The sequence below is a fragment of the Anarhichas minor genome, unplaced genomic scaffold (assembly GCF_050575085.1).
Source record: "Anarhichas minor isolate MPS153535 unplaced genomic scaffold, ASM5057508v1 ptg000005l, whole genome shotgun sequence".
NCBI lineage: Eukaryota > Metazoa > Chordata > Actinopteri > Perciformes > Anarhichadidae > Anarhichas > Anarhichas minor.
This window is the reverse complement of record NW_027466451.1, coordinates 3,211,822-3,234,285: the sequence shown is the minus strand read 5'-3', so window position 1 is coordinate 3,234,285 and position 22,464 is coordinate 3,211,822. Positions and strand designations below refer to the sequence as shown.

At 41.7% G+C, this 22,464-nt stretch overlaps 1 protein-coding gene across 1 annotated transcript; it reads right to left on the bottom strand.

Moving 5' to 3' along the window:
- Positions 1-878: 878 nt before the first annotated feature.
- On the bottom strand, positions 879-21,020 carry LOC142971934 (synaptic vesicle glycoprotein 2B-like). Its single transcript, XM_076112685.1, has 14 exons — positions 20,785-21,020; positions 19,791-20,017; positions 14,594-14,774; positions 12,795-12,946; positions 9,597-9,730; positions 9,049-9,138; positions 8,396-8,509; positions 7,948-8,036; positions 7,403-7,478; positions 7,197-7,285; positions 3,868-4,001; positions 2,434-2,634; positions 1,260-1,419; positions 879-1,062 (listed from the first exon to the last, which is right to left on the bottom strand). The coding sequence occupies exons 1-14, from the start codon at positions 21,018-21,020 to the stop codon at positions 879-881; spliced, it is 2,067 nt and encodes a 688-aa protein (XP_075968800.1).
- Positions 21,021-22,464: the final 1,444 nt, after the last annotated feature.

The window sequence follows — 22,464 nt, the reverse complement described above, 5'->3', positions numbered from 1 at the left end:
TGTCTTAATTCTAACGGTACATAAACAACAACGCCTTATGGACTTGAAAAAGGTGAAAAAAAACATCGTAGGCTTGAAGCGGGGACGCTGTTGCTGCAAATATGTACAAAAAAGATGAAAAATGGAAAAGTGTGCACAATATTTGCAGTGTAATTAGTTATGTCCAAACAAAAAAAGAGAATTACAATTTTAGCTCCACTTTGAATATGACTTTCCCAAACTGACCAAATCATTTGAAGAAATGTCCTTTCTTATAATCCCAAATGATGATTCTTTAACTGACCACAGCATCATCATCAAGCCAGAACTAGAAGCTCAAGACAAAGACAACTGACAATCACATCTGTAAATGACAACATTGCAATAACATAACATTGTTATCAAGAAGTGCAAGTAGAAGAAGAAGAAGGGAACTTTAACTCCAGAGGACTCCTTCAGAATTTTAACACACAGACGCTTATTTGCTAAAAACAAAAAGCCACAGAAAACATCTGGCCAGGATCTGACATGAGTCCCATCATGCATGGAAGTACTGAAGACCACATGCAGAGGACATGAAGGCCAGTTACATCTTCTGATTCAAGCCAGACAGAATCACATTACTCTACACTCATATCATCATCATCATCATCATCATCATCATCATCATCATCATCATCATCATCATCATCATCATCATGTGGTTAGTAAGGATTTGTTGCATTGTTAAAGGATCACACTTTGAACATAAATACCCCTCCCTCTCTGACGCCTGTACTAAATGAAACAATAATTTACATTATTAGGTGTAATCTTTTTGCATTCTTACTTCTTTCAATGCAGAGAGAAGTCAGATCAATTGAAAGAGCCCCCCCCCCCCCCCCCCCCCCCCCCTGATCTCACTGGAGGACTTTCCCTCTGGTGTCGGGTAGTTTGAGGGCCACCAGGCCACCGCATACGAGGGCAGCGAAGGACAACAGGATGGGGACAGCTTTGGTTTTGCCCACAAAGCTGGTGAAGATGGAGCTGCCGAGCACCGCCGCCAGCTTACACAGAGCGTTCAGCAGGCCGAACGCGGTGGCCCTGAGAGACCGAGACATGACATGACATCACCACTACTGGGATTCTGAAGGTCTTCAAACGTGATATTTCTGTCAGGTTGGCCAAGTTTGATCAATCCATGTGAACAATCAACAGAATTATTCAGTATAATTGTTTTCCTGCATCTTCATTATGAAAATAAGGAATATCAGCACAGCTGCAACAATAAAGTGGGGTACCTTTTAGAAGCAGGGTACAGCTCCACGGTCACCACCTCCATGCCATTCCATGCAGCTACACTGACGCCACAGAACAGACACTGCAAGGCGATGATCGCCGATTGGCTGAAGCTCAGAAACAGGAAGAAGGTACAGCCTGCTGAAATGACCATGGCGCCACCTGAGGAGAGCACACAATGCCAGTATTAAATCATGTAGAGTGTCAATGGATGTACTTTCAACTTCTCTCTTCATTGTTCTGGACTAATGCAAAAGAAAAGCAAAAACATAAGCCTGCTGGCAGAAATGAAGCAGCACCAAACACCGCGACAGACCAGACAAAGAAAGCGAACAGCTCTAAGAGATGAAGTCTCTATGAAGGCTAACAGCTGATCACTGAAACACAGCAGTGTGCTGTTAGCACTGAGATGAACTAGAAACTCATCTCCAGCAGGGAGACATCAGAGGGATGATTATTAGTGATAATTACCAGTTGTTAAGTCATCCCTCTCATACTTTTGGCTTATTTGGACTTTTGATATGAACATTTAATCTATTGTTTATGGTGAACTGTTCATCCATTAATACTCAGTGAGGGTGAGGTAGCTACCAACGTAGTCATGCTAGTTGTACTTGAGCAGACTGTGAACATTTATCATTCTGTAATCACACAGAAACATCTCAGTCACTTATAGAACAGCTCATTAAGCTTTAAAGCAGCATCTAGCAGTGAGGATGCAGATCACAACTGAAACTGGCCCTTTGAACAAAAAGCATCCTCCTGGCATGTCTCCTTATTTGACATTGACAACAACAGTCAGAAGAGTAAACCTGCTGAGAACCAGGTTCTCATATTAATTGATGCTTCCTGGCTTCATCTGGTCCTTGGAAATGAATCCTTTGACACGTGAAGGCAGTGTCATGGACGTTGAATTGTATATGTTAACAACATGGCTACCACAGCACACTCAGCCTCATTACTGATTCAATCCCCTGCATTTCAACTGACAGCCATGTTCTACTGTTGGTCCAACATGCTCTGGACTAACAGATGAATGAATCGTCTGTTTTTAGTCTTAGAGCCAGACTTGTCAGGCTGTTCATCATCTCTTTTGAGAATGCACTGTTCATTAATAGTGAACGTTTTCAGAATGTACGTATCAACAATCAACAATCATCAGTAAATGATAATCACCTATAATCTTGGCTCTGCCAATCTTGTCCATGAAGAGGGCTGAGATGATGTTGCCTGGCAACACAGCCAGACTGCCCAGGAAGCTGACCAGGTAAATGAGAACGTCGTTCTCCTCCACAGTGTCCAGGTGGCAGCCCTGTTTGTTGTGCTCAAAGGTGGTGTTCTCCATCTTACAGTCAATGAACTTCTCCTCCCACAGGTCTACAGAGAACAGGGAGACCAGGAAACATGAGAGGAAACGTATAGAAGCGGCTCAGCTGTTTGAACCTGGTTCAGGCAACTGCCTGGCAAGGTTTCATTCAATAGGAATTTTATTATTTATCTTACATTTTATGAATTAAAGGTCTAATATGAAGACATTTTCTGAAAAAGAATCCCTCTCTCATCACGTGTGAGCCAGATGAAGTGTGTGTGATGTCTGTATCTGCAGAGACTCTGCTCTCTGCCTGGATCTTCTCTTTTCTGCTTTGTGACTTTTCTTCGTCCCCGGATTCTCTGTGCTCTCTCTCCTCACAGGTTTCCATGAACCGTGGTTCTACCTGGACCTGAATCATGGTATACCTGGACCTGGATCATGGTATACCTGGACCTGGATCATGGTTCTACCTGGACCTGGATCATTGTTATACCTGGACCACGGTCAGGCCTGACACTCACTATTACTACAGTAACTTACAGTCACATTTTTTTTACTATTACTGCCACTCATTTTTCTATTATTGTTCTGCTATTACTTCTGTCATTATATGTATCATTTCTATCACATGGATCGACTATGTTGTAATTCTATTATGTTGTCCATCCTAAGGGAGGGATCTTCCTCTGCTGCTCTCCCGTTCAGTGTGTGCATCCCGTTAAGGTCGTCAAAAACGCCGCTCTGTCATGTCCTGGACTGGAACGGCCTAATGACACGCACAGCAACACATTTCTAAAAGAAACATGGACTGTAGGAGGAATCCTTTGACCATGAAGGAGCACAGGATCCTTGTATCCTGTAATACAAGATCTTCATAATCCAATGTAGATGTTTGTTGTGGTGAAAGATGAAACAAGCTTGGTTAGATTACTGTATATTATAGTTTTTGTTTTTATAGTTTTACAGTATCTGCATTCCTAATTCCTACAGTACGATGCTACTCAGCATCTAATACATTTCCGTTACAAGTACCTTAATGTTCTAACTCCTACCGACTCTCTGCCTGACAATGATGGCTCATACGGGGCACACTTGTTTCCCACATAGACAACCCTTACAGACAAACAAGGTCTAGATTGAGCCAGCTCACAACGTTTTGGTTCAAGTGTGGACAGCTATAGGCTGCCATTTGGTCCTGAGAGTAAAGCTTTTGGTTCAACCCACCTAATATTTAACCTGTAACCAGAATTCACTCTTATTCTCTGGATTCCTCCCAGCCCTGCTCCAGCTGGACCTACCTGTGTTATAGAAGACAGTGGAACGGATGGTGCAGTTCTCAAACACAGTGTCTGTGGACTTGATGTCTTCAAAGTGACAGTCTTCAAACAGTGAGCTCTCAAACTTCACTGACTTCATCTCTATACTGATGAACCTATGGGAATGGGATGGGACACAAACACCAACAGACAAAAAGCATGGACTCTCACTTCTATTGCTGTGGCAGCACAGAATCAGGATGGTAAGAATGGGTTCAACTGTGGTAAATCCAAGATGGCTACCACTGTTAATACTGCCATGGAGATAAACACTGCTGTGGACAGTGTGTTAGAAGCAAAGTAGTGGAATGATGATCTCCATGGCAATATGATATATTCAATGGCAGCCTGTATATTTATACTATTCATGCTTGATTGACAGTTAAAGCCCATTCTGTTTCAATTCTGCAAAAAGCATAGAAGTTAAATAATATACAGTAGTGCAACATACTGTATATCTGTACTGGGAGAGGTACACTCTCTCATTTTGTTAAAGAACCCAACAGCAACCCCAGGTTCAAAAGTTTCCTCCCAGCTCATCATTCTGAGATTCAGCTGTCGAGGTGGTGCAATCTGTGTGCAAAAGCTTTGCTCAGAGTGAACACAGCTCTATAGAGCTATAGAGGTGAAAATGTATGCAAAGTCAATTGAAAGAACAGAATAGAAACAACAAGGATAAGCCTTAGATACCATTAACGTAGGCTATATTTCAAATCTAAAATACATGAGGCACACCCCTTATACACAGCACAATGTCTGTGCTGTCAGTAGAGCAACTCCATCGACTGATTATAGACAAATATACGAAAGACTAAAACATATAAACTTCCCATTCAGTCTGAATGAACCCTGAGGTCATCTAAACATACGTCACCAAAGTATATCAGTTAAAGAACAAAATATAACGTCTATCAAGACAGGATGTGTGTTACTGCATGTATATCAGTCAGGCACTGAATCGACAGAAAGATGGGTTCAAACCATTGACTGTCTATAAGAAGTGGGCGTAATCGTCGTGACGTCACCTATTGGTTTGCGGACTGCCGGTTTGAAGCCTCTAGCTCAGTATTTTGAACATTGCTATCTTTGGACATCGCAACCAGAAGTGACACGAGAGGGTGGAGCTAAGTGCAATCCAACACTGAATAAGACATTTTTAGGGACCAAAATGTTGCAATTAACTTTCATGAAGTGAAACACACTATGGAAGGGTTAAAGATGTAAAACAAAAACACTGACTACTCTCAGACCGGACAACTTTGTGGTAGAGTCAATCACTGTGTAGCCCCGCCCTAAAGCATCCCCTGCTTTATGGTCTGTTTGACTCTAAATGGACCATAATGTACTAAATGAACATCATGCTGTATTGAAGAAGACTTGAAACTAGAGATTGAGATCATAAACTCATGTTTACAATGTTTACTGAGGTAATAAATCAAGAGAGAAGTAGAGTCATTTTCTCATAGACTTCTATACAACCAGAGGAGTCGCCCCCTGGTGGACACTAGAGAGAATGCAGCTCTAACACATGAAGCTTTGGCTTCACTTTATAGAACTGGAGAATTTAAAAAACAAGATCAAGAAGGTCTGCATGCATTAAATCCTTTCTTCCTTTTCATCCATCTTGTATTACAGGTTATGTCATGCACCGGTGTGATCTCATTGGTTGCGCACGGAAATATCAGAAACAAACAAGGTCAAAGCTGAAACCTATTGAAGATTTACAACCTGATCTCACAGAAATACGTGACATGACCACGACCTCTTAGCAGGGCACTACATGGTGGTGGCACAAAATGTGTTGAAAAACAGAAACAATGCCAATAGTAAGTCAATTAGGATCCTTTGTCCCGGAGGACACGCGATTTAGACGCATCCACATGATTATGCAACACATGTTTCACATTATTTTAGCCTTTATCTTCAAGGTGCAACACCAGTTGTGTGAAATACATATAAAAACATAATTCAAAGCGGTAATAAGGTTTCCTTCCATGACTTCTAATCACCACAGTAAACATTAAAGTAACCGGAGCAAAGTAACACAAGACAATACATCCAGTCTGTGACTGTGAGAAAGGCCTCCGACATGTCACACTGTAACACACGGCTCAAGAAGCTAACACACAAGATGATGAATGATATTAATATTGGATTAAAGAATACACACTATTTTTTTCCCTATTTGCTCCCAAGTCTGTTTCACACCGCTGGGTTTCAGCTGAAAGGAAAAGGCTAAAATAATGTCGTACAAAAACATGAGAATACATCTGCAGCATTTTAATGGACCAATATACACACATGTAGTTATGGTCAGATCTGTCGCGCTCTAGATGAGACATATTATAAATCTGTTAATTTACACATTCACCCAGTCTGAGATTTATTGCCAGCTAGCCTTTTCTTGCATATGACAGTTTAAACTCTTACTTTTAGTCTGGATTATAACGTGTGAATACTATTTGTGTAATATTAATTTTCGATCCTCATACCGAGCTTTGATTGGTCAGTAGGCTGCTTTTATTCCAGTCGACTCTTGTCTTCAACATGACCTGCTCTAGATTAAGTTAGGTGTTCAGCATTAGCTATCATGGCGATGTACCGTCGCTGGACTGAAAACTCAGAGTTAACCCTGAAGTTAGTTTGGTACTGGAGTTATTGTGACCTTTTTCATGTATTTTAGTTCATTCAAGAACATATTTTAAGCAGCATCCTGTCCTGTCACTGCTGCATACACTTTCACGGACTACTGAGTTCTCAAACATTCAGCTACAGGAAGCTATGGGATTTGTGGGTGCTGTAACAACATTGGTTGGTGTATCTTTCCTAACTTCACCTGTACGGATAGTCAACCTCTGGCATACCCATGTACACAAAACACAACTCTCTTGTTTATAGTATCTGAAAAGAGTGATACAATAAAAGCGTGACGCCTTCATAAACCGGTCAAGGTTTACTGTCTTCACGATGTAATTCAATGTTTTTGTTCTGTCTATTAGCATATTGCTAATGTTTTATGAGCTCCAGGGCATCACATACAACAACACACACAACAGTCAGCATGCAAAGCACAGTTTCTGATAACAACATAACTGAGAATGATATGATTGATTGAGATAATAATAACTCTAATGTTGACTAGGGGGAGGTTTCCAAGCAGTAAATGGAAAGTATCTGTCTCAGAGGATACGGCTATGACTGTCCAAACACGTCTTCACACTGCTCATCAGTCAAAACAGTATATAAACCTCAAACCTGGAGTCAATCTCTGTGTTTGCTTTGTGTCCAGGAGGTAATACAGCAAGACTTACTTGTCGTGGATGTATTCTCCTTCTTCGTGGATCTGGTTCTCTAAAGAAAAGTTAAAATGGAAGTTCTCCACTCGCTCTCTATGGAACACCTAAACAGAGACAAAGCAGCTATTTAAAACCAAACAATGTTAATTCAAACCATGAATTCATTCAAAATGTCTCGCTGTCACAAAAGCAGGACAAAATGATCCGTGCTGCTTCGTTACCTTGACTCTGGACTCGTACTCCTCATGCTGAAGGTGTTTGATCATGTCAGGGAACCAAACGGACAGACCATAGTAACTGTGACAGAGAGGAGACTGGATCAGTGAAAGGTGCATAAAACAAGTTCAACCAGGTCAGAAAGACTGCAGACGATCTATCACATCAGAAAGGACTGCTCCTCTGCTTTATCATTTCAATATGGCCTTGCTCTCTGGGTGTCCTTGTGGACCTTAAGACTGCATTTACACTGTTCTGTTGGGTTGATTTTTCTGTTATCGCCATTTACTGCTACACACACCCATACATCGACTCAGGACTGACAACTGATACCTACCCTTTGTACTGTTTTATCTATGTTTGTGTGAAAATAGAAATGCTTTTCTTAGCAGTCAGCTGGTTTGTCTCCTGGTTTGTTTCAGTCTCTGAGCCGAGCTGTGACAACTGTAAGACTGTCAGTGCAACATGCCTGGCTAGATCTTGATCCATGTCACTCTGCTGTTCCTTATCAACCTGAATGATGATGTAACACATGACATCATGACCTAACCTGAAAGCCATGCAGAACCAGATGATGGCCATCAAGAGTGTAGCAGACCTCAGTTCGGCAGACAGGAGTGATGCCACGTTCTTCATCACCTGGGACACATTAGAACTAATGAAGAAGTGCTACTGGCTGTATGCTAAACATACACACAAGCATTAAAGTGCTACATAGACTTCCGTCAGTCACAGAATTTGATTTCTCGATGTGATAATAATAATCATGACAATTGCCAAACCTGTTCAATCAATGAGTTAGCTGTCAGGCTGTATAACTTAATGTTTACTTCTCTTGGTTGGTTTGTAAAAAGTCAGTGTGAACAGAAACTGGACCAGAACTAAAGTGATTCTGGAGGGAAAAGGTACAAAAACAGATCCACATCCAGCCTCCTCTGAGCCTCAGTCTCCATCACTGAGCTCCAGTCTCTTCTTGTATTGGGTGTGTTACTACGTACCAGTTTACTGAGTGTTAGTGAGCGTACAGCCCATCGCTGTACAGCTGTTCCTGGAGCACTCTGGATCTCAATAAACTCATCCTCTGCTGTCTTAGGCGTCTTGATGTGAGTCACCTGAAAAGAGAGGGACTTTGTCTCAACAGCTTCTCCTGAATGTAACACTAATACATTATTTCAACATCAGTATGAGAATTGGTTCACAATTGAATTCCGAACCCTTCTGTTTCACTCACATCTCAGTGAAAGAGAGAAATCTATGACTATGATACATGGACCCACAGATGAGACTTGCCTTTAACAGATCAATTGAATGGGCCACTTTCTGTATATTGTCTTGTGGGCCTTTGTGCTGTGCTGAAGGGGGACCGAGTGGTAGAGTTGGCATCTTGCACGAGTATCTTATTGTGTGGTTAGAGTCACCTTAGCCTGCTGTGAGTACGTACATTTCATTTGATTTTGGTTCGTGTGCAGTGGTTTATTCATAATTTGGCATGCATTGTCAATACAATCTATATTTTCAGTATAGCAGTCTGTAGTTCCAGTTTATTCTGGGTCTTGTGCTTTGAGTGTCACCGGGTCACAAATACATCCATTCATATCTGAATAATATATTTGAACTGTTACATGCATATTGGATAGTGACATGTACTCACAGTAAAGACTTTCTCTGGCTGTCCTTTGGCCCTCCAGTTGGTGTCATGGACCTGTTTCAGGATCATCCACGCCTCATCATGCTTGGCATTCTGCTCAACACACACAAACACACGCATACAAGCATGCACACAGCAATGTAAAAATAATCTAGTAACTAAATTGCAATGTCGTCACCATAAACACTTTGGATTTTCCTCGGAGAGTCCTGTAGGTATTGTTCAGGACTCCACTCTCAAACCAACATCAGTTAGAAGCAGTGAGCAGTGGACCTGGGTTTAGTGCACCTCAAGTGTATGCAAGGCCCCAAAGATTAAAGCACTCCCATCAAGTGTAATGTTGAATCGGCTCCTTTGTTGATTTGTTCACCATCAGAGGGGTCATGTGTTCCGGGATTAAATCACAAGCACTTTAATTTGCATTTACATGATTTAGCTTCGATGGTTGCGGTTTAATGAAGCCCTCAGAGACATTTGAACAGTGAAGTGCTAGTCCTTCTTTGCATTAGTGTTGGAGTAGAAGTGCACTATAAACATGTGTGCAGTCTCACCTCCAGGAGGAAGCGGGGACTCTCAGGCATGAAGGTGAGTCCAACCAGAGAGCCGATAGCAGGAAGAGCTGCAACCAGGACAAACACCCGCCAGCTGTGGAACTGGAACTCTGTGCCCATGCTGAACCCCCAACCTGGACAACAAACACACACACACTGGGATTGTTTACCGTAACTAATAAGGTGCTTTTATTCATTTGAACTATCAATTTCTTTGTAGCATTTATTTATACTTTTTCAAGTAGGAGGTGGGACATTATTTTGTTCCAAAATGTTGCATAATTCTATACAGTTTACTGTATAATACACACTACTACAACAGCATACTATGATCATTAGTTAGTTTACGGAAAACATACTTAACTACTTTATGATAACAGAAAATGAATGAATGTGTGGCGTCACGTGTCCATCAAACTGAGACTTTTCACTGCAATTTAAACTTAGCTTTTTTCCGCCTACTTTATGTAAACAAAGTGATAGTTAAGACCCCAGGAGGCGTAGCTTCCCACAAGCAGATGACATAGCCTCCCCCACATCAAGTGTCAGATGCGAGTAAGCTGACAAAGTGGAATCAATAAGAGCTTTGTAATCCTGATCCTCGAGACTCATTGTTTTTCGTAAGGCCGCCAGGAGGATGCCCAAGGTGCCCATACGAGTTAACTGCGCAGCACTAATCGAGCAGGAAATCACCTGGGGCAGTGAGGATTAGTAGAAAAACGGGCTGACTAGTGCTGTCCATTTAGCTATTGCCAATATACTGGTGACATGTCCCCAAATAAGCATGAGGGGCATTGTTGATGCCGATCCCAGGGTCCAGCCCAGACTGAAAAAGCAGTAGCACTGAGAAGTCATGATGCCCCCAACAAAGCAGGTTAAGGCCACAACTTAACATCGCTGCCTGCGTACAGGGCTGCAGTAAAGGGAAATCAAGCCCACACAAAGAAAATAGCGTGCACTGGTACCTGATCATACCCAGTAGGCACAACACTTAACCTCACCAACTGTGAAAATAGGGGCTGTTTCACCGGTGGATAACCTGAAATAAACAGAAATTACCACAGACACTCTGGAGCCAGCTAGCATGCTAGTAAAAGTAGCCTCTGGCTAATAACAAACAATGCAATGGTCAGCTTAGCACTACCATGTAGCAATGTAGTCTATACGACAAAAACCTGCACCACGTGAGTGATGAATTGAATCTTTGCTTAGGAAGGTTCCTAACTGAGTGAAATGACTCGGAAGTATCTAAGAGGCCGCCATGATGAGAGCTGTTCCAATTCTCTAAATGCTAAGGAAAGGTGCTTCAATGCTTCCTTTATTAGCTCCTTTAGCATAGGAAACACTGGACCATCCTGTACCAAAGGAAAGGAGATAATTCCGTCCCACAATTCCTTACGGCGGCAACATTTAAAGTGACGCCTCATTCTCAAACAAACGATATGCTTATCTAACACAGGTTTAACAATATACTCATACAGTCATAAAGTAATAGGATTCATGTTGATGAATATGAATAGGCTGTGACAATCCTTACGTGTCATCTCCTATGTATTTATTCACTTTGAACATGTAACAAATAAGTACAAAAAAAAAGAATACGGAATTGTTTCTATTGAAGCAGTGTTGATTGTTAGTGTGACATCAGCAGGATACCCGGTTCTCTCCTTCACACCCCGAGTGAAGCAGAGTTGCGCTTTTTGTAGTCCTTCATTGTACTTTCGCCATAGCAGACCTATGTCAGTGACATCCCCCACGCATTATAATTACCTAGCCACAGTTGTCTTTTCCTAACTCCTTCACATCTCTCCTTGACCTCATGACGTTTTCCATAGAGGTCAAGGAAAAGTAGTTAGGAATCGACGGTAGGAGGTAGTTTTTTGTCTTTTCGACCGCAGCCCTAGTCTCTGAGCAAAAGGGCAAAGCCAGAAGTTGACCCCGCTTTTATAGAAGCTCTACCTCATGGGGTTGTGGGATTTCCTCGGTTTGCATTAGGGCTTAAAAGTATGTGGAACGAAGGCTGTCATTCTGTCAATATCAAAGTGACGGTCAGAGTGAGTGAGTGAGGTCAGAGTGAGGTCAAAACAACTCTACCTTCGCAAAAGGGCACCATATTTCTCTCTCAAGCCAATCAGAGCAGATGTGTTTTAGTCAGAATGCCCCCAAAACCCTGTTTTAAATGGGAACCGGTTCTAAATTAGTAAAAAAAACAAAGTATTGATGCGGTCCGGAATTAGCGGTTCTGCTATTGATACTTTAGATGTTCCGGAGTGAGATGTCCTCTTCTCAAACCTCCTCTCTCTGTCTCTTTGTCTTCGTGTTTTACTCTGACGCACACACACCGACTCCGGCTCAGTACAGCGTGAGACTCACATCATGGCAGAGACAAGAAAACTATCCAAAGTGTGGCTACATTTTACTCCAGGAGAGGCTGAGAACTCTCGTTGTCATAAATGCAATAAAACCCTCACAAGTGAGGGAGATACCAGCAGTCTATTGAAACATCTGACAAACAAGCAAAACATCAATGTGCAGAAATGCTCAGTTTTCTACTGTTTGTGGAGCAGCCGTCTGTCCTCGTCCACTGCAGGTAACGTTAGTGAGGTCATACGGAGTTTGATCATAAGAACAGGCTAATCAATGAAAGCTAATCGCTAAGCTAACTGTTTAGCTGCTGATATGATTTACCTCTCAATATACGGCACACCGAAGAGTCTCAGATCTTCCACAGTTAGTCTCTTTGCATGCCTACAGTATATACAAGAACTTTCAATACGTTTTGCAAGGGATCAGGTTCCTTGTATTAAGAGAGTTTGTCCATTGGACAGTGAGAAAACAGCGTCTTACATGAGTGACACGTAGACACAACACACGCTGTGCTATTTAGAGCTTAAGACTTTTAGGCTTGGTAAACAGTGACATTGATTGTGATTATATGTGAATAATTATATATTTTTAACATATTTATCTATATTTATCTATATTATATTTCTTAGTTTAAAAATTCTCATCTTTATCAAAAGTCAATGTATCAATTATAGAAATCTCCTTCATTCCTGTCTGTAGATAAAGTGACTCCACACAGGGTTCTACCCCAGCATTATTATTGGACGTTGCAATGACCCACTTTCCCCACAATCAGCATTACAGGAATGCTGTACAGTGCTCTATCTTAACTGACCTCTTTTGGGCTCTTACCGTATCTGGGTATGATTCCCCAGGCAGTGAACGAAGCATAGATCCCACCGATCATCCAGAACATACACAACCAGGACAGGTGCTCTCCTCTCTTGTCCATCTGAAGAAACTCAGAGAAGTACGAGTACACGATCGGCACTGTGCCACCAATACTGAGAGTAGAGAGGGATGATGAGAAGATAATGAAGGACAAAGAGAGTTATAATCCAAATATTAATTTATAGGAATATGATAATAATAACAATAATAATAATGATATGGAGGAAGTTTAAGATGCCGTGGCATCCCTTTCATGAAACAAACCAACACACTTAAGACACTTCCGATGTGAGGGTCCTGGCACAGAGGATGTCGTATGCTGTACAGATTGTAAAACCCTCTGAGGCAAATTTGTGATTTTGGGCATTACAAATAAATTGAATTGAATTGAATTAGTTGTCCTGATCTGTCTCTGCCTGTCAGCTTGTCAACCAGGACCAGGACCTGCCTGTAAGCTCATTTATGTAATAAGTGAATGAACCAAGGCTTTGCTTCTCTTGGAGGTACAAGGGACTTTTTGTGTGTGAATTTTGGTTGTACTACATGCCAAGAACACACATTAATAAGCATGCGTTATATGCAACAGAGCGGGTATGCATGGCAAATGATATCTACTGATGAGTAAAGCAGTGTTGCGGTGCAAACTGTGAGTGGTTGTGCATCACATTCACTGTGCTGTGCTCAGTATGTGACCTCATTTCTGAGCCAGTGTGGCTCCCTGTGGACGACAGTAACTCTGCTGTCACTGCAATGAAACACTAACCAGACTCTGTATGGACTGTATGAAGCTTGATTTAATGTATGTTCTCTATATTAAAAAACTGTATTGATGGCTGAAAACATCCTATGGTACTTCTACTGTGGCTAAGTAGCAGGGCCGTCCTTCAATCAGAGGGTCGGCGGTTCGATCCCCGGCTCCGCTAGTCGCATGTCGATGTGTCTTGAAATGTGAAATGTGATATAATCTGTAAGTGGCTTTGGATAAAAGCGTCTGCTAAATGACTGTAATGTAATGTAAAGGCTTTCAAAGAGCAGTTGAATACAAAGAATGCTGCAAATGAATGTTACACATTGGTGCTCCTAATGACAGTGAAAGGGAACTCCAGTAGCCTACCCAGACATCCATCGCACACAACAACATTCTGCAGGTTTATACCAAACCATTTTGTTTTGGAATGTTTGAACCTGTGTGTTTCTAAAACCCTGTCTACAGTACGTTGGTGGCTCAGCGCGGTCTTGGATTCCTCATCTAAAGTGTTGTCGTAGTTTTTCAATCATTGTGGTTTGATGTGTGTTCATTTCTCCAAACAGTATTTTGTGTATGTTTGGGAATGTTGTATGAATGGTAGCCCCTGTCATCAGTGTATGAATGTGTGAATGATGACATGTAGTGTTAAAGCGCTTTGAGAAGACTAGAACTATAAAAGTACAGTCCATTTACCATTTAACAGCATAATATGGCAACAAATTGGAGAAACAGGAGCAGATCAGAAAAGAGGGAAGCTTCACACTTAAACATGACCAGTTATACTTATCAAACAGAGTGAATGAGAGATATCAGTCTGAAGTTCTGGTCAATAAACAGCAGAACAGAAACACTGTCACACCTATTCATTATGAAAGAGCAACGACCAACACTTGACTGACCAACAGTGTAACTTCTTCACTCGGTCAGTCACTCAGGGACAAACGTTCACTGTTATAGGGCCTAACTTTATCACCTAACTAAAAGGAAGAGTGTGTGTTTTTGTGAACGTTACCCAACGCCAGACAGCAGCCTGAAGAAGAGGAAGAAACCGTAACCCTGGGCGAACGAAGAAAGGAAGCCAAAGACACAGTTTATTGCTAATGCCACAATCAGACAGCGCCGACGCCCAACTTTGTCTGCCAGACCGCCCCACAAGAACGCTCCCACCATCATGCTCAGAAAGACGGTCAGACCTGCACAGATGGAGAGAAATAGACACATCAGTCACCTCAAGTAACAAAGTAATACGATGTTCATAACATTCTGAAGACAACATTGTTTTAGAGTTCAGTAGAAACGTATGTAAAGATGTGACTAAACTAGGTCAAGAGTTAGTGTTCAGCTGCTTACTAATTGCCATTGACTTGATGGTAATGAAGGGAGCATGTTCCTCTTCTGGTTGGATTCAAAGCTACCAACCTAGTGTGGATTCTTTCAATATCATCCTGAATCTCATATGAGTCCACAGCATAACAACTTATTCTGCTGTTGGCCACTGTACTGCCAAATACAAGCTGTTATTAACATTAATCTTGCACAGCCGATCCGACATCTCGTGAGCTTAGTTATCACAAAAACAAAACTGGAACTATTAGAACTAGTTCACAGTTCAAAGTGTCTTTGTTGTCCTTTACAGTGAATTTGTGTGTAGCCAGGTCTCAAACAAAACACAGAAAACCCTGAACACTGATGGACAGCAGCAACAAACAACAGGACATAGTATACAGAGTGGTTCAGTATGAGTTTCGGAAGGTTAAGGAATCAGAAGCAGAATCAGCTTTATTGGCCATGTATGCGTACGCATACAAGGAATTTGACACCATTTTTTGTACAATAAACAAATAAACAAAAAAATACAAGGACAACAAAGTAGAACAGAGGTAAGCATAAACATTTAACTAGTATCTAAAATGTAAAAATATATCCAAAAGTATATTTATGAACATAAAGAACAACAACAATGACACTAGATTTGAGGTAGTAGTGCAGAATGGTGGTAATAGTGCAGTATGTCTGATTACGTGTCCATCAGAGTGACGGCCAGTGGAAAGAAGCTGTTCCTGTGTCTGGTGGTTTTGGCGTACAGAGCTCTGTAGCGCCTACCAGAGGGGAGGAGTTGGAACAGCTTGTGTCCAGGCTGTGATGGGTCTGCAGTGATCTTTCCAGCCCGTTACCTGACTCTGGAGGTGTACAAGGCCAGGATGGAGGGCAGGCTGGAACCAATGATTCGCTCTGCAGACCTGACAATCCGTTGTAGTCTGTTCCTGTCATGTTTAGTGGCCGATCCAAACCACACAGTGATGGAGGAACAGAGAACAGACTGGATGATGGCTGAGTAAAACAGGATCAGCAGCTCCTGAGGCAGGTTGAACTTCCTAAGCTGGCGCAGGAGGTACAACCTCTGCTGGGCCTTTTTCCTGATGGTGTTGATGTTGGGAGCCCACTTCAGGTCCTGGGAGATTGTGGATCCCAGAAACCTGAAGATCTCCACAGCAGACACAGTGCTGTTGAGTATGGTGAGGGGGGGTAGTGTTGGGGGGCTCCTCCTGAAGTCCACTGTCATCTCCACAGTTTTGAGCTTGTTCAGCTCCAGGTTGTTCTGACCACACCAGAGGACCAGCTGTTCAACCTCCCGTCTGTACGCAGACTCATCTCCGAAGGGGACTTCCAGTGGCTCCAGTGATCGGTTGAAGATCTGCGTGAAGATGGGGGCCAGCTGGTCAGCACAGACTTTCAGGCAGGAAGAGGACACACTGTCTGGGCCTGGTGCCTTCCTGATCTTCTGTCAGTGGAAGAGCCGACTCATATCCTCTTCGCAGATCCTCAGTGCCGGTGGGGGGTCGGTTGGGAGCGGTGAGGAGGTGGCAGGGGGTGTAGGTGCTTGTTTGATGATTTGGTCCAGGGAGCCATCTTTAGGCTTTGGTAGTTTGTCCACCTGACAGTGTTTACATAAAGCTTTGTGTTGTCCCATTTAGAAGCTCTATCTGAAAAAGGCACTACAGACCAAATTGTAAAGCCCCCCCCCCCCCCCCCCCCCCCAACCCTAACTGGTGCCCTGCAACATTACACCCCAGTTTGCAGATGCCATGCAACAGGGGAGAGATGAAACAGCACTAAAATGCTGTACAGCTCTTTCCAAGGTCAGAACAGAGGATATCGACCACTCTGCCGACGTCTGCTCTGCTGACTCAAACAGAACACTGTTCTGGACCAAACCCAGGTTAGGTGTGAGACAGGAGTTGATGTTGTCTCTCTGCTACAGCCATCAACCTGTCTGCTGCTGAGTGGTTGTAGAGAGGAAGAGATAAACACACAGAAGGACTGCCCAGTTCCAGATGGGCATTCTGTTTAGTGTGATGTATGATATCTCGTAGTTTCTTCTGGTCACTAAAGGTTAATACAGGTCCCCTCTTTAAATTACCTTTTACAAGATTTTAGCATTGGAACATACTCACATGGAGTATATAACGTAAAATGTTAATAATTGGGAAAATCAATGATACACACAAACCAACACATTCTCACTCCCAACTGGTGAAATTTGCATAGTGTCTTTTCAAAATAAATGGAAGTTAGGTTTGAGAAAAGAGCTGGTTGATGTTAACTTGACTGACTAGCGACTCTTGTGACAAAATGTCGCCGCACCTCCCCTTCCTCTTTGATACTACGTGCGTTGCTCTAAGCGTGTGATAGAGATGCGGGCGGGTTAACATTTAAGTTAGTTGAAAGTGCGGAGCATCAGTTCCAGACTGCGAGGGGCACTGACCAACCGTCAGTATTTGACGGGTTGGCAGAGAATGAAGACTAACTTTTCATTCTGTGCTTGCATGTAGCTGACTTCATAATTAATGAATTATTAGTCTGAATGTGTGGAGGTTCTTATCTCCTTCTACAACAGTCAGTCTCCTTTTTCTCTCCTCTTTTTTCTTTTCTTTATATCTTCTCTCCACTCTACTCGTCTGATACTTGTTTTCCCTTCCCCTTGTTCCCTCGCCTCCCCTCTCTCTGCTCTCCTAACAACTCCACATCTAATCTTTTTCCTTCTCCTGTTCAACTAAAAGACGATATATACTGCACACCTTGCAGAGGTATAGCACACACACCATTCAACGTTACCATATAAACACACATGTTCACACTCCCTCACACACTGCACAAAACGGAGCCTCCTAAATGTACAGAACGCAGTATATTCAGATAAAACACCAACGCACCTCGCTGACTCATTCCTGCCTCCTCAGAGCCCATTAGCTGATTAGACTGCAGGGCCATGAGGATTTACTGAGAAGCTTCAGGAAATCATTCACTCCCCAAGACAGTGTGTGTGTGTGTGTGTGTGTGTGTGTGTGTGTGTGTGTGTGTGTGTGTGTGTGTGTGTGTGTGTGTGTGTGAGAGAGAAGAGAGAGACAGGTTCGATGTTTATTTCATCAGATAATTTCATATTATTAGTAATAATGGTTTATTATGATAACGGAATAAAGTCTATTACTCTTGTAGAACATGTCACTGACACTCCATGAATGAATCATTCACAGCCTACAAAATGGATATGAAACTGATATACCAAATATTTCACAAAGGAAAAAGCTATATTTATTTTTGGACTAAGCCTCCTTTCTTTATTCTTGGTTTGCTATTAACGACAAAGAAGGATATGAAAAAGGTTAATGTAGGTGATGAGTGTCTCCTTTATGAAACAACAAACACTTTGACGTTTCAGTGGTGAGCTACAATACAATTCAACACTTCCTGAAAATGTTACACATTAAAAGCCTTGAAAAGGAGCGTGGGGGACTGTGTGAATGTGTAAACGAAAAGCTTCGTAATATCACTGATATTACATGTACTACATGTGTGTAGTCTGTTTCATTAATGTGTTGCAGATGTATTCTGATGGTGTGTGTGACAATATTTTAGTCTTATTGTTTCATCTGAAACCCCAACGATGTGAAACAGACTTGGGAGCAAATAGAAAAAAATGTTATTATTATTATTCATTCATATCATATATTCACTTATGTGTGTTAGCTCCGGTTACTTTTATGTTTGCTGTGGTGATTATGGAAGGAAACCTGATCATACTTTTTTATTTATAAAAGATATTTTTTAAATATTGTCATGCAGGCCAATGGGATGAATAAAGTATCCTCTATTCATTAAGAAAACATTAAAGCAACACGTTAACTTAACGCTATACACATGTAGTTATAGTCAGATCAATCATGCTCTGGATGAAGCAGTGATATTATAAATCTGTTCATTTAATAAACACATTCACACAGTTGCTGATTTATTACCAGCTGTCCTTCCTGCATGTGGCAGCTTCAACTGTGCTAAGTTGTAATATATCCAATGAGGTCCATTTCCTCATGCAAAGGTTCAGAACATCACAAAAAATTCTAACTTGCGCTATGATTTAGTTACATATATATTGAATTAGCCTAGCAGATGTATTGAAAGCACTTCATTTTAGAAAAACAAACTGAACTGAATTCACCTTGAGCTTTAAATTCAGTTCATTCAGGTGTGAAGTGATGTCAACCAAAAAAGCCACGATATTATATATAGAGAAAATTGTGAGCATGGACTTTCTCTGTGGTTATTAAACCACTTGTTTCAGCTCTATTCTCTCTGTTAACATCATTGTTGCAGTGAATTCATGTGTTAGCATTCTGATCATATTGGGCTCTTAGATTGTTTAATATCTGTGACTTCATTTCAGATGTGAGTTGGTACGTTTGCTCAAGAGATTTGTGCTTTGTCTCGTAGTGTCGTTTCACATTGCCGATTTTAATAATCTTCACGGTCTCTGAACACATGAGACATACTGGTTTTAAACTGAACACATGAGACGTCCTGGTTTTAAACTGAACACATGATACGTCCTGGTTTTAAACTGCCCGTGGGAAGAATGAACATATAAGAGTCTGTCCATTCTTGGTTAAAGACTCTGGTCTCTTTGGAGAACGTCATGTGGAATAACTTCTCTGACTCACGTACTTCTTCGACTGTTGACTCTCTCTGTTTGTCTAAATCTCACTGGAGTTGCGGTGCTTATCAGAATTGGCTGTGCAGCATCACATGATATAAAACGCATGTTATTGATCGGTGTGTTTCCTGGACCGGTGAACAAGTACTATAAAGGCTAGAAAAGGCTGTGCCGGATATGAAACGCTGTAATCAACAGTAAATCAGTAATCAGCCCTTACCCAACATTCCTTTCTCTGCGTTGGAGAGACACAGATCCTTCTCTGCAGATGGAAGAACAAATGCTACCACAAAACATTCCACTCCATCAGCCATCAGAGCCAGGCCCAGCACCATGAACAGCGTCCACTGGAACTTCCCATGGCCACAGTCCTCCATGATGTCCTCGTATTGCTCAGATAACTCTTCTAGTTCAGAGACTGCACTGCCGGCTGATCGAGCTTTAGCCCTGGGACACAGAAAGAGATGGAAAATAAAAAGTCTTACAGATGGCAAGAAAATGTGTCTGTGTTTATTAATCAGATTCCTTTTAAATGTCTCTAGTAGAAAGATGTGGGTTTCTGGTGATGTTAGTCAGATCAAGTGATCAAGCCCTTAACAGGAAGATCACTGTGTTGTGTTTGCTCTGAAGAATCACATACTGAGACTCTAACCATTGGACCAGGACGGGTTCTCTAGTTCAAGCAGCATGTCTTCACCTCATCGTGAGCTTTCCCAGATGCTCTCTCTGTTTTCAAACAGGCTTAATTTTTTCATTGCCAAAAACTAGATGCACTTTTAGCTGGGGCACCTTGGCTTGCCCGGATCCAGCAGGTGTCTCAGTAGAGCAGTGAGGTACTATAAATGGAGTGCAAGAGTTCAGGTGCAGCCTGTAGTGATATTACAATTGTTTGAATGTCCCCGTCATCTGTTTACTTTTACAAAGAACATTTCATCTTCTTTCATCAACTCAGTCCTAAACGAGAATCGGTTCCAAATTAGTAAAATACCCCAATATCGTTAACGGTTCTGCTGTAGGTACTGTAACAGTTACGGAGTGAGAACTCAGCGTCGTAAACCTCCTCTCTCTGTCTCTGTGTCTTCATGTACTTTTTACTTTTCCAGAGTGAATACACTACATATTCAAAACCTCCTTAGAATTGGTACATCTGCAGCTAAACTGTTGCACCTTTTCTGGTACATTTACACAAGAACAACAAGAACAGATATGCTCACCGTGCAGCTCTTTGTGCAGCCTTCTCCTCGTCAGGATGCGGGATACCTTGATATTCTCCCTCGTACGTCTGATCCTCTTCATCATGTCCTTCGGTTACGTCGCTCGCTGCATCCTCTTCCTGGGGAGGGAAGTCTTCCCGGTAACCATATCCATCATGGCCACCACCTTCTCCATAAGACCCATAGCTGTCCCCCCCTCCTTGGTGGTGAATGTTGTTCTGATAGGGGTCCGCCATCTAGGCTTGCTAGGCGAACAGCTAATTTCACAGCAAGTTTGGACTTTTTTTGGCTTATTAGTGAAGTCTACTCTGGTGTTAAATTTCAGAAATAAGTGATTGAGATAAACTTGATTTTGATCTTTAGTTAAACATGATGAGTCATTTGGCCTAAAAATGCTTCACATTTAGTCATTGGTCTCAGTGACTGTGCTCCTTTTACTGGCTTTTAAAGCTGATAGTAAATAATGGTGTTCACTAATTCATCCACTTTGCTGGCCGGTGGAGCTCATTCAGTTAATATTTGCTAGATAAGAGCAGATATTCTGAACGTAAATTAGCTGAAGATGGAATGTATCTGTGTAGTAATGTGTGTCCGTTTCAGCTCCTGGTTTTAGTTTCTGTGGTGGTGTCAAATCGATTCTTCAATTTTCATTCCTGAAAACAGAAAAACTCAAGATGAATGTCTTCATTGCAAATTGTAGCATACACGTGGACACCTGCAATATTGTCTACATTCAGAAAGATGGTTAGGGGGAAATTTGCCAACCTGGCAAGCCAAGTATATCTCTTAAAACAAGTAGTTAAATGTGTATTTGTTTTAACAGTGTGGGGGGGAGACAGTAACATGGAGTAAACATGGACTCCTGTTATAGCCCTTCTGGCCTTTATGAATTGTCAATTAGTTATTGACCTCATAAAGATGATCCTGTGAGTCCACTATCCCTATGGTTATTTTACGGTTCTGACTTCTGACTTTAATGTTTCAGCTGTCTTTAGTCCCATAGATATGGATTAGAAGGACTCTGGTACACCTACTAGTAGTTCAGAAGGCCATTATCATCTATTCACATGGTTGATCACCAATAGGAATACAAGAAGACGACAACGACCAACAAAAACAACAGGACTCACCCAAGGAACCACTGTGAGTTGAGTTGATTTCATTTAACGTCATTTTGTTACGTGCTTTACCTACTTCAGGAACGTCAAGTCAAGTAACAAGCAGTACACAATAAGTACTGAAATACTTATTTTAATCAAAACCACAATCTTTTGCCAAACCTGACCAAGTGGTTTTGGTGCCAAAACCCAAAGTGATATTGTTTCAATTCACAACATTCATTTTTATGTTCACAATGTGACAGGTAGAGTTTGGAAATATAATTCCTTGATAACCAGTAACGCCCATTTAAATGGCTGATAACTTATAAAATGAGTACTGGCAGTGCTTTCCTGGCACACCGATCCACAATCCTAACTAACTAAATCACGTAATACCAAAAAAGAAAAGAATAGCCAAACACATAATTCAATAATCATCTACAACTTAATACCACTAGCGGTTGATGATCTGGGGTTGTGGTTGGCGACACTGGGTGAGGATTGGGTGGAACGGACAATCAGTGGACGTTTGAATTGATCTACAAAATATTTTATGGAACTATAAGAACTGTTTTCAATG

Bases quoted from the DNA above. Each gene is read 5' to 3' on its own strand.
- LOC142971934 (XM_076112685.1), bottom strand. From the start codon at position 21,020: ATGGCGGACCCCTATCAGAACAACATTCACCACCAAGGAGGGGGGGAC. The intron at 4,002-7,196 runs GTAAGTCTTGCT...CCATTCCCATAG, and splicing joins GGAGAATACATCCACGACAA to GTTCATCAGTATAGAGATGA. The intron at 1,420-2,433 runs GTGATTATCATT...TGCTCTCCTCAG, and splicing joins TGGCAGAGCCAAGATTATAG to GTGGCGCCATGGTCATTTCA.